At 36.2% G+C, this 11,023-nt stretch overlaps 1 protein-coding gene across 1 annotated transcript; it reads left to right on the forward strand.

Annotated features, from left to right (window-relative positions):
• The first annotated feature begins 3,818 nt into the window (after positions 1 to 3,818).
• gal3st1a (galactose-3-O-sulfotransferase 1a) lies at positions 3,819 to 9,897 on the forward strand. The gene is made up of 4 exons (XM_056747301.1): positions 3,819 to 4,089; positions 4,230 to 4,274; positions 6,989 to 7,149; positions 8,252 to 9,897. Exons 2-4 carry the CDS (start codon positions 4,230 to 4,232, stop codon positions 9,402 to 9,404), a joined length of 1,359 nt encoding a protein of 452 aa, XP_056603279.1. The 5' UTR covers positions 3,819 to 4,089; the 3' UTR covers positions 9,405 to 9,897.
• Positions 9,898 to 11,023: the final 1,126 nt, after the last annotated feature.

The following is an 11,023-nucleotide window of genomic DNA, read 5'->3' on the forward strand; positions in this document are numbered from 1 at the left end:
CTTCAAATATTTTAACGATTTTATCTAGTAGGAACCTGGATAACCAAACGAGTGTCATTTTTATTATTTCAGAGTTCACCCAAGAAGGAAAATTAATTATTTACACACACGTCATTTCAAACCTGTATGACTCTCTTCTGCAGAACACAAAAGACGATATTTTGAAGACTGTATAGGTAACCAAAGTTACAAACAATAACGTAATATTTTTGTGTGAGGCATCCCTTTAAAGAAGGTGAAAGATCATGGTGAGTTTTCTTATCGGTGATGGTATGAATGTCCTTTTGTTTTTAATTTATCTGATGCAAATAAAGCATAATAACCCTACGGCTGGCAGGTTTAATCTGTACTTGATGTACTTGAGGAGTCCCTCACCACAGGGTGTCTGCGGGGTCTTAAAAAGTATTAAAAGTTGATAAATAAATTTAGAGAAAATTAAAGGGACACTTCACCCTAAAATCAAAATTCTGTCATTTACTCAACTTCGAGTTCTTCCAAATCTGTATAGATTTCGTGCATTAGAACAGAGAAATGTATACAGATTTGGAACAACTCATTTTCGGGTGAAGTATCCCTTTAAGGCTCTTAAAAAGTTGTAAATGCCATTTTCCAGGGTACTTAAATTTGTATTATCTTTTCATATTTGTCCAAAGAGGTCATATGCTAAAGTTTGCCTGAATTAAAATCTCCTGGGTGAAAAGTGGGAGATCCATTTTCACCCAGTTGTTAAACAAAATCGTTGAGTAATGGAGAAATGCAAGTTTTCATGCAAATGGTTGGAGGAGGAGTTGGCTGAGGGGCCGTCTCTGGGAATAACCATGAGGCATGCTGCTCTGTGCCAGAAGGCGATTAGCGTAGCACGGTTCTCTTTCTAATAAACCTTGCTTTGGGTTAGTCCCAAAATTAATTATCAGGAGCTTTGTTCCCACCCTTCTGAATTTTGTGGCATAATGAGTTATCACAAACTAAGACGGTTTAGCTGTGCTATCTAACAATCAGTTTATAGGAAATGTAATTTAAAGTGTCGCCAATGTATGCGATTAAAACTTGAAGTGGCGTTGAGGTCTTAATATGTATGGACAGGGCCTTAAAAAGGTCTTTAAAAGTATTTAATTTAGCTCTGTGATTTCTGTATATACCCTTGTCAAGTTTCTGAACTTCAATTTTAAGTGCAGGAAATGAAAACAAAATGATGAAAAGATAGTTCCCTCCTGCTTCCCTTCGCAAAGGAACAAGTCAGGAGTTTATTACTTTGCATTTTGCATGCCAAAGGTTGTGGGTTTGATTATAACTGTACAGTAAGGTTCTGTACTGTTGAGCTGGCTGTTTAGATTCTTATCAAAGCTTTCTTAAACCCATCTGTTGTTCACCAAAAAATGAAAATTCATTCATCATTTACTCGGCCTCGTGCCATTCCAAACCTGGCTGAAGATATTTTGAGGAATGTTGGTAACAACACTGATCCCCATTGACCTCCAATGTATAGACAAAATAGAATATCTTCCTTTGTGTTTCACAAAAGAAAGTTTCATAAGGGTTTTGAATAACGAGGGTGAATAAAGGATGATATAATTTTTATTTCCAGGTGAACTCTCTTTAAACAAGTTTGTGTTCTCTAAACTTCACATAGGCCTATAAAGACTGTTAAAATGAGAACGGTTGTTGTTTCAATGAGCGTCCGTTTCAGATTTCAATGAATTCCTCATTGTGGAGTCAAATTCTCCCGGTTTAGGGTGGCAGGCTGAATTATTTAGCATTGAATGCCTGAAGTGTCCATTTCGGTCTCTTGTGACAGTGTGAGGTGCTTCACTGCCAGAAACAATAAAGGGCAGGTTCCACATTCGTTTGTGTTTAAACTTTAAGAAAGTATTTTATAAGCATTTATATATGTATGTACACACAGAGTGCTTGTTTATTTTTTTCAAGCCACATGCTCAAGGTAACAGTTTTCTGCTCTATATGTATAAAGTGCATCTTTATGCATCTGTATGGGTGTGGGAGGTTATGACTTTGTTCTTCTGACCCGCTCGGGCCATTGTGACCCGGTGGGCTCCAGTCCAGGCCACTCATGCCATTCTTGCCTCTCATTAACGTTCGCACATACAAGCATACAAGGTTATTCACATCAGCCATCTGTGTTCCACCCATGTCGCTTATATACCGCCTGGCACTATTATGATCTGTGTGTTCCAGTATGTGGTAGCTCAGACAAAGAGCTGAGTGTTAGACATCTCAAAAGGAGAAAAGAATTAACATTGGAAACATTGAAACACCAGCTAAATGAACTTATATGAAGAGAGACAGAAAAACAGACAAAAATAAATAAGGCTCTGGTTAAATGTACACTATATGCACAGCTGGATATCAGTTTCTTAAACTTGTGGGCGAATGAGGCCACATTAACTTTCTTATTGTATAATATCAATTTCGAGTCAACTATTGTTTGAAGACTAACCGATAAGACTTAGACGGGAAACAAGGAATCATTGCCGGGGCGGGGCGTTTGTTATAAATAGGGGACGAATGCCATTCCCCCACACAAGCAGCAAACTTATGCAATTTCTGCTTTCAGGAAAATAACTCTTTCAGGAACCTTTAGATGTAAACGGTACATATTACACATGACCCTGCAGGAATCTCTTTTATCTGCATATAAATTTGTATTTACATATGGAGGTTATGACATGTTTAGGACGAGCTTTTGACAACTTGCTGGATAAAGTGTGTTATCTGATGATGTTTAATTCATGCTTACATTACTAGGTGTGTACTCTGAAACACACCTTTATGGGCCGGTGGGAATAACCCCGTATTATTTCGATCTTTTCATAGGTTTCTATGGGAGATTCTTTGTAGAGAAATGTGCACACACTCGTCTTCTGAATTTCAACTTTTACCTCCAAAATACATGAAAAAATACCCGTCTCCAGTTCAACCCTTTTAACAATAACATTCAAAGCTGATGCCTGAAATGTGCCTGTACTTGGCCACGTGAAAAAAAATACTATATTCTTCAGTATTGACAATGGTTTACGCTTAGAAAATTAAAATGATTTCAATATAGTATAAGTGTAGTAACCAATCACAGTTTAACAACAAATACTATGGTTAAACTGTGGTGATTCCCAAAACAATGGTTCATTTGTGGTTACATGGTTTAACTATAACGACGATGTTTCTGTGGTTGTATTTGTAGTAAACAAATTCTTCAAGAATCTGCTGAAAACACATCTCTTCCGTCTGCACCTGACTGATCATTTCTGATTTCTATATCTTTTCTACAATATCTAAAAAAAGGCATGCTTATTTAAGATTAGATAAACTAAACGTGGCTCTGTACACTGTAGTAGGCTTTGTGAGGCATGTTTTTAATGCTCTTATGCTTTTGTTGTCCTAATCTTTGACCCAATAGCTTCGAATGTTTACCCAACTTATAAGTCGCTTTGGATACAAGCGTCTGCTAAATGACTAAATGAAATGATGAATGACTAAACCCATGGTTCATTTTCGTCAGGGTAGTAGAATCTCCAGATATTACAATGTTTTTGAACCTTACCATATTAAATTATGTATTATGAAGATAATACGACAGAGAAGTAGTATAACCACTGTAATATAGCACAATGCACTACAGTTTACTATAGTAATACTAAAGTACACCTAGTGCTGATGAAAAGACAAGTCATTTGGTACACTTTGAACAGTGTCAAACCAGAAATGTTGTTGCCCCTCTCATTTATTTAATACCAACACTCCTCAATAGCACATTGAATAGATCCCTCCTCTGTTCCTTTGTGGCTTTCACTCCCTCCCTTTTGCTCAATGTCCGCTGCTTACTCTTGTCCACTTTTGATTCTCTCTCTCTCTCTGTCTCTCTCTCTCTCCTTCTTTCTGTCTCTCTATGTCCTCCTCAGTGTCTGTCTTTCACTCATTCACACAGAAACGCACGGAGGTAGAATAATTGCGGGTCCCCTAACACCTGTTCATGCGTCACTACGCGCGGAGACGCGCCTCGACTGTATGCCGTTCAGCCAGCTCAGCTAAACGGACCGTCGACTGAGAGAAGAGCGGGGGCTTTAAAACCCACAGGTGCACAGAGAGAGAGAGAGATTGCGTGTGTGTGTACAGGGTGAATGGTCGTGTTGATATTTCGCAGAAGATAAGAGGGATACACATACGTAAGACTCGAGTAGTGGACAGTCAACTTTGAGTATTATTTTTCTCTTCAGATGAGTTTTCTGCCAGTCCAGTGGAAAGGAGATCTACATGATTCGGTAAGGAGATTAATATAGAGATTTATACAATATAGATGCTGTACATTTACCAGTTGAACACGTCAAAAATGAATCGTGGAACGAACTCTGCTAAGCTAGCTCTGCCGCGAGCAGTGATGTCATTTTCCTGCTCAGATGCCGTTATAAAGAGGCGAAATGATGACAAATGATGCTTGAAAGCACAGTAGCCTAACTTAGAGTTTATAATAAAGTAGAGGCGCATTTTAATAAGGGATTTTTGATCTTATTCTTGAAATTAACGTTAAACAGAAAGTTTTTAGGGTTCTGGAAGATGTAATGTAATGTGATGTATCCGTTATTAAATCATAACATACTAAATCATATCAAATTAACTTATTTTCAATAATTCCGCTCACTTTTCACTAATTAACAAATGTTAACTAACATTTAAAAAATCTCACTGTCTAACCCTATCAGTGGCTTCTTGCGTATGTTGAATCGCCAATATTCCGACATTTAGTCCTACAAAATCCACATTCATAAAATAATCTATAAACGTCAGCACGTCAGATGAGACTATTTTAAATGGCTAACATTAAACATTATTTTAATTAAATTAAACATTTTACTGTAAAAATGTATTTTAGAATATGTCGTAATTATGTTAATAGCAATCAGTTTTAGACTTCATGAAGAGTCATTTTTTTAATGGATTTAGGCCTACGCACAATTTTTACATCAAAACTTTCAATTTGACATTTTTTATAATAGATCCTTTGTTGCATTTCTTTGTTTTATCTTGAATTAGAATGGGAGACGGTTGCCAATACTTTTTGGCTCTGAAAAATCCTCGAATAGCTTTCCTGTGGCTCAGTGGTTAGAGCATGCATGGCACTAGCAATTCATAGGTCATGGGTTCGATCCCAGGGAATTGCACATAGTCAGAAACAAATGTATAATACAATTCATTGTAAGTTCCTTTGGAGAAAAGCGTCTGCCAAATGCATTAATGAAAACATAACAAAGATGATGCTGTTGGCGTGTTTGCTATCAACAATGGGTGACTTTGAATAAGAACAATGGTTCCTTCTGATGCCTACTGCCCACTCTAGACTTCTGTTCTCTGTTGGTGTTTTTGGAGACTGCTTTGTCCTTGCTTCTTGCTCCACCTCTGTGTGACAGTGCTCAGCAGTATGGTGGTTGCTTCTTGGCATTAAACCCTTGTGGCCTTGCGAAACAGACATGTGATCCTGGTCTGTGAAGCATGAAGAGATGCCGACCGTATTACTTTTTCTCTTAATGCTTAATTCATGAGCTGGACAGCTGGACAGCTTCCAAACATAAGTTTGGAATTTAAAAATATTTGAGAATTGTTCCTAAGAATCGATTGAATTGAATCGAAAGCCTTGTCATTGTATAGGTCTGTATACAATGAAAAAAAACATATATAATATATAATCGGGTAATGATTGCTATTGTCAATTCATCATTAACAGTATTGAAATAATTAACTGTTTGCGAGCTTGACTGACTTGGACTGCCAGAAGTGAAGCAATATATAAATATATATAGTCTGATGTTCACTTTTCTGATCTTATATTTATTTATAATAATTTATAGACTAAGTGTGATATTAGAATGAAAAAAGCCTAATTCGTTACACAACAGACTATTAAAACAACCCGAAAAAAACTGAAATGGTCAAATGGTAAACATGTAACTTTATTCAATTCAATTTTATATATAAATCGCTTTCCACAATTTTCATTGTTGGAAAATCACCTTTAAATACATTATGATTTTCAAAAAACTATATTAAAACATATTAATAAAATAAAATATGTGGAATTAAAAAAATAAAGATTAAAATAAATATGGTATTGAAATACATATTTTTATTGAAAATGTGTTTTTTAATGCAATGTTTATAGATGAAACTTATCTGAAATTAATATTATGTTGGATTGCTAGAAACTATAAATTGTTATATTAATGAATATATTTAACTGAAGTATATTACTTTAAGTATTATCAGTACTGGATTCTTAAACTTACATTATACCAGAACAATTGACAATAATAGCATAACCTGAAAAAAGAATGTATATATTTGTGCCAAAGAACCAAAACTCCACAACCAAACCAATTTGCAGTTGAAATAACAGATCGCTGCTGTCCTTTTGAAACCTCGTATCTCCTTATCTCCCGATTTTAATTTTATGCCATTAATCATAATTATTAGTCACCCGTTATGTGTGTCACAGGGTTTTGCAAATATCTAACTAATAAAAGGTATTAAAACGTGCTTGTCGACTTTGACTACACAGTATGTAATCAATAATAAGTTCAGTGTTTTTTTATTTATTTCCTGAAAAATTGGAGATCCGAGGTTTAACAAGGACAGAATGTTACAAATGTAACATTCTCAAATTCCACATAGCTGCATTGCCAGTGCAAATCCCCACACAGCGCTGTGAGCAGAAGAAGGTCGTATGGCAGAACTCATGTGGGAAAAGCAATTGAGTGAGCAGCAGTCTTCTAAATAATTGGGCACATGAGGAAGTGGTGACGAAAATCCCTTAGAAATGGCTAGACAATCAAATGCTTACTGCACTGTAATGCATAGCGCAGCACAATGATACTGGCTTTACGTAAATGCCATTTAGAAATACAGCTGTGAGCCTCAACAAAGCCAGTTAAAATGTACATTTTGTTGCACTTAATCTAAATCTAAATGTTTTTCTTTGTGTTAGAATTTTCCTTCACGTTCCAACCTGGCAACTATGATGGTTGGAAAGCCGGTGAGACAGTGGAAGTCTGTCTGTAAGGGGCTGATTCTGGGCGGTCTCTTGACCACTTGCATGATTCTTCTGTATTGTCTGTCAGCCCCGGAGGTTCACTTCGGTCTGCAGGAGTAAGTCATCTCAAGTATTGTGTCAGAAACAGTGTACACTGCAACAAACCTTTACAAAAATACTTCCTAAAAAATGTGGGGTTATTTCGGGTCAAAAATGGACAAAACTTATATGTGAGTTATATATTACAAACGATGGGTGGTTTGAACCAATAGTTGGGTCAAATATAAATATTTTTTCGGTTATTTTAACCCAACATTTGGATTTGTCCATATTTGACCCATTGATGGGTTGAAATAACCCAACATTTTTAGAGTAAAATGTTAGGAAGTACTTCAAGTTCATTTTGTTAGTGAACATTTACTCAAAGTTCAAGCATATTTGGAAGTAAATACTTGCAGGTTTACTATTTTAACACCACTTTGGACAAAACTAAGTTTATAAAAGTGTAAACTTTGGATACTTGCATCTTTAAGTCTAAAGTTAAAGTGTATTTGTAAAGTAATCTTTGAGTACTTAACTAGTTTACAGTTATGTTTCTCGAAAGTACATAAAGTATATTTCTGAGAAGGATATAAAAAGTGAACTGGAAGTATACTTTCTTATTTTTAGTTTAAAAGAAGTAAACAGTACTAATAGCAAACTTGAATAAACATATATATATTTTTAAAGCAAATCTTGATGAGAAATCCATGTAATTTTATGTATTAATGAATGTCTAAAATATATTAATGATAAAAATATAATTTATAGCATTAAAATTAGTATAAAGAATAATTATTAATGAACAAGAGAACTACATTACATATTACATTTACATTTATGGATTAGATCCCTGGGATCATGCCCTTGACCTTGGCGTTGCTAATGCCATGCTCTAACCAGTGAGCTACAGGAAAGCATATACAGTACATTTACATTAACATTGTGTGACATCATGTTTTTATTTGGATCACTTCCGTAATGAAAATATCCGGTCAGTACTTTATTTAGTTAATAATATAATTGACTGACTTGAGATGAAAAATGTGCCTTAAACATGATTAAATGTTTCAATCATTTCTCTTTTTATCTATTTATTTTTGGCTTACAGTATCATGTATCAATCTTAATGGTCCTACATATTTTAAAATGAAATATTTTGTCTGTATCTGTCTACAGGGTCCCGGTACCTTTCTCGTGCGCTCATCGGCCATCTCCCCCTCACTCCTCAACAATCTCTAACAGCTCCCATCATGCGTCAGCGCAGAGGGCGTGCTCTCCCAAAATGGACGTGATGTTCCTGAAAACGCACAAAACAGCCAGCAGTACTTTTCTCAACATACTCTTTCGGTTTGGCGAGAAGCACCATCTCAAATTTGCCTTCCCCAACAGCCGCAATGACTTCTTTTACCCCTCCCCTTTCCATCATTCACAAGTTAAAGACTGCAGACCGGGAATGTGCTTTAATATAATCTGCAATCACATGCGTTTCAATGCTGCCGAGGTGGCCAAAGTGCTCCCGGCCGACACCACGTACATCACAATCCTTCGTAACCCGGCTGATCTCGCCGAGTCCTCCTTCCATTATTTTGGAAATGTGGTACCTCTGACGTGGAAGCTTTCGGGGGAGGATAAACTTGGAGAATTCTTTACAGATCCTGAGCTTTACTACGATCCAGAGGGATTCAATTCGTTCTACCTTAAAAACTTGCTTTTCTTTGACTTTGGCGAGGATAATAACGCGGATCCTAATGACCCAAAGGTGGAGGTTGCCATTGATGCCATCGCCAAACGCTTCCAGCTGGTAATGCTTGTGGAGTACTTTGAGGAGTCTCTTATCTTGCTCAAGGATGCTCTCTGCTGGGACATGGAGGACTTGGTATTTTTCAAACTCAACGCGCGGAAAGGTTCAACCATTTCTAGACTGACCCCAGAGCTCAGAGCCAAGGCACTTGAATGGAACGCTATCGATTGGAAGCTTTACCAGTATTTCAATTCCACTTTCTGGCGCAAGGTGGACGCTTATGGCCGCGAGCTCATGGCCAAAGATGTGATGGAGCTGCGTCGCAGGAACGCAGAAATGACTTCCGTTTGCATCGAGGGAGGCCATGCTGTCGATGCAGGAAACATTCTTGAGACTTCCATGCAGCCGTGGCAACCCATAGGGGAGAAGTCAATTATGGGTTACAATCTGAAAAAGAACATAGACAAATCTCATAGAAAGCTCTGTAGGAAAATGCTCACCCCAGAGTTGCAATACCTTACGGAAATGGGCGTCAACCTTTGGATAACAAGACTGTGGGGTCACATAAGAGAAATCATTCACTGGTAGTCTTGTTTTTACCATTAAGGTGAAAGATTAGCACTGACTTGTATGCAACAGACCTAAAACCTTTTCTGTGTCAGAAAGTAAGAAAAATATTAATGAAAATGTTTTATAGTTTTATAAAACTCACACAAGCAAGTGCTGACAGTCACATCTTTAACACGTTAGCTGTGTGTTTATATAACAGTGTATTGTATGTCACTGCTGTGTATTACAAAGTGTTCGACTGCTTGAGTCAATCATAAGAAATGAATCAACTACACACTTTTTGTTACATGACCTCATTCTTGGTTTTTATTGTTTTGTGCCAGTGGCAAAAGCTATACATTTCTTACATCTGATACGGTGAAAACGATTGTCATGGAAACAGCGATGCTGTTATCCTCTGTTGATGAAAAACTCTGTTCAGAATGTTGATTTAAAGGGTGCTTTTGTGAGAAAATGTGATGACAAAAGGCTTCCTGAGGCCACTCAGAAAATAAAAACTTTATGTAGCTTTCATGTGTCTCATTCCTGTTTTTCCCACATGAGCAACACAATCTGACACTTTTCAGGGAATGAATGAAGTCTTTCATTTTTGGTTGCATGAGAACAGTCTCTCAGAGATATCAGTCTCAAAAATACAGCAGAAACTGGTTGTGAATGGAAAGACCCAGTATAAATTTGTGCAAAGGAACATTTTGGGCATTGCAATTGTGTTTATCCATAATACACCCTGATTCTTCTCTTCGACTCGTATCTCCGCTTAAAATAATCTGCAAAATAATACATCAAGAGAAAGACAACAGAAAAAAAAACATTCCACAATGGTCAGTGTTACTTAAAATAGACATACCTAGGACCCTTGAAGGTCATGAGCAGACAGTTAATAATAAAAATTATGAAGTCAGTGTTTAATGTTAGTGTTTTATTCCTGTAATATGTAAACTCTTCTAATCTCATATTAAACGTTTATTGTATGATTACATCCAAAAATCCACATATCAACTCAACTCTACTCAACTTTATTTATATAGCGCTTTTTACAATTTCCATTGTTACAAAGCAGCTGTACATGAGACATATTGACTATAAGCAAAGCAACTAAAGTCATATACCTGTAAAAACAAGAAAAAGGTGAAAACACAGAAGACAGACATACATACCCACATACAAATGCTCCACACACAATATGCACACATATTTACACACATTGTCGGGTGGTTCCCACCCCCCAGATAGCATGAATAATTTCCACAAATTAAGGGGTTCATTGTTTTGAGTAAAAAACACAATCTATATTTACAAAACACATCAACTGCAAGTAAAAGTACATTTTTCTATTTTTTTTCCAACAGGGAAAATTAAGAGATTTATTTGACACATCTGCTGAAATGTTAAATAAATAATTATAGTTGGTTATTAATATTTTATATCATATCAATTATCAATATAAAAATAAAAAGAATGTAAGTGTTAAAGTAATTATTAATTATTTCACTAGTATTGAGTGACTGTATGTGACCCTGGATCACAAAACCAGTCTTAAGTAGCAAGGGAACATTTTTAGTAAAAGCCAAAAATACATTGTAAGGGTCAAAATTATAGATTTTTCTTTTATGCCCAAAGTCTTTAAGATAAAAAGT

The sequence above is a fragment of the Triplophysa dalaica genome, chromosome 4, assembly GCF_015846415.1.
Source record: "Triplophysa dalaica isolate WHDGS20190420 chromosome 4, ASM1584641v1, whole genome shotgun sequence".
Taxonomy (NCBI): Eukaryota; Metazoa; Chordata; class Actinopteri; order Cypriniformes; family Nemacheilidae; genus Triplophysa; species Triplophysa dalaica.

Excerpts from the sequence above, each read along its gene's own strand:
- gal3st1a (XM_056747301.1), top strand. The coding sequence starts at position 4,230 with ATGAGTTTTCTGCCAGTCCAGTGGAAAGGAGATCTACATGATTCG. Across the intron at positions 4,275-6,988 it reads AAGGAGATCTACATGATTCG|AATTTTCCTTCACGTTCCAA; the intron begins GTAAGGAGATTA and ends TCTTTGTGTTAG. Across the intron at positions 7,150-8,251 it reads GTTCACTTCGGTCTGCAGGA|GGTCCCGGTACCTTTCTCGT; the intron begins GTAAGTCATCTC and ends ATCTGTCTACAG.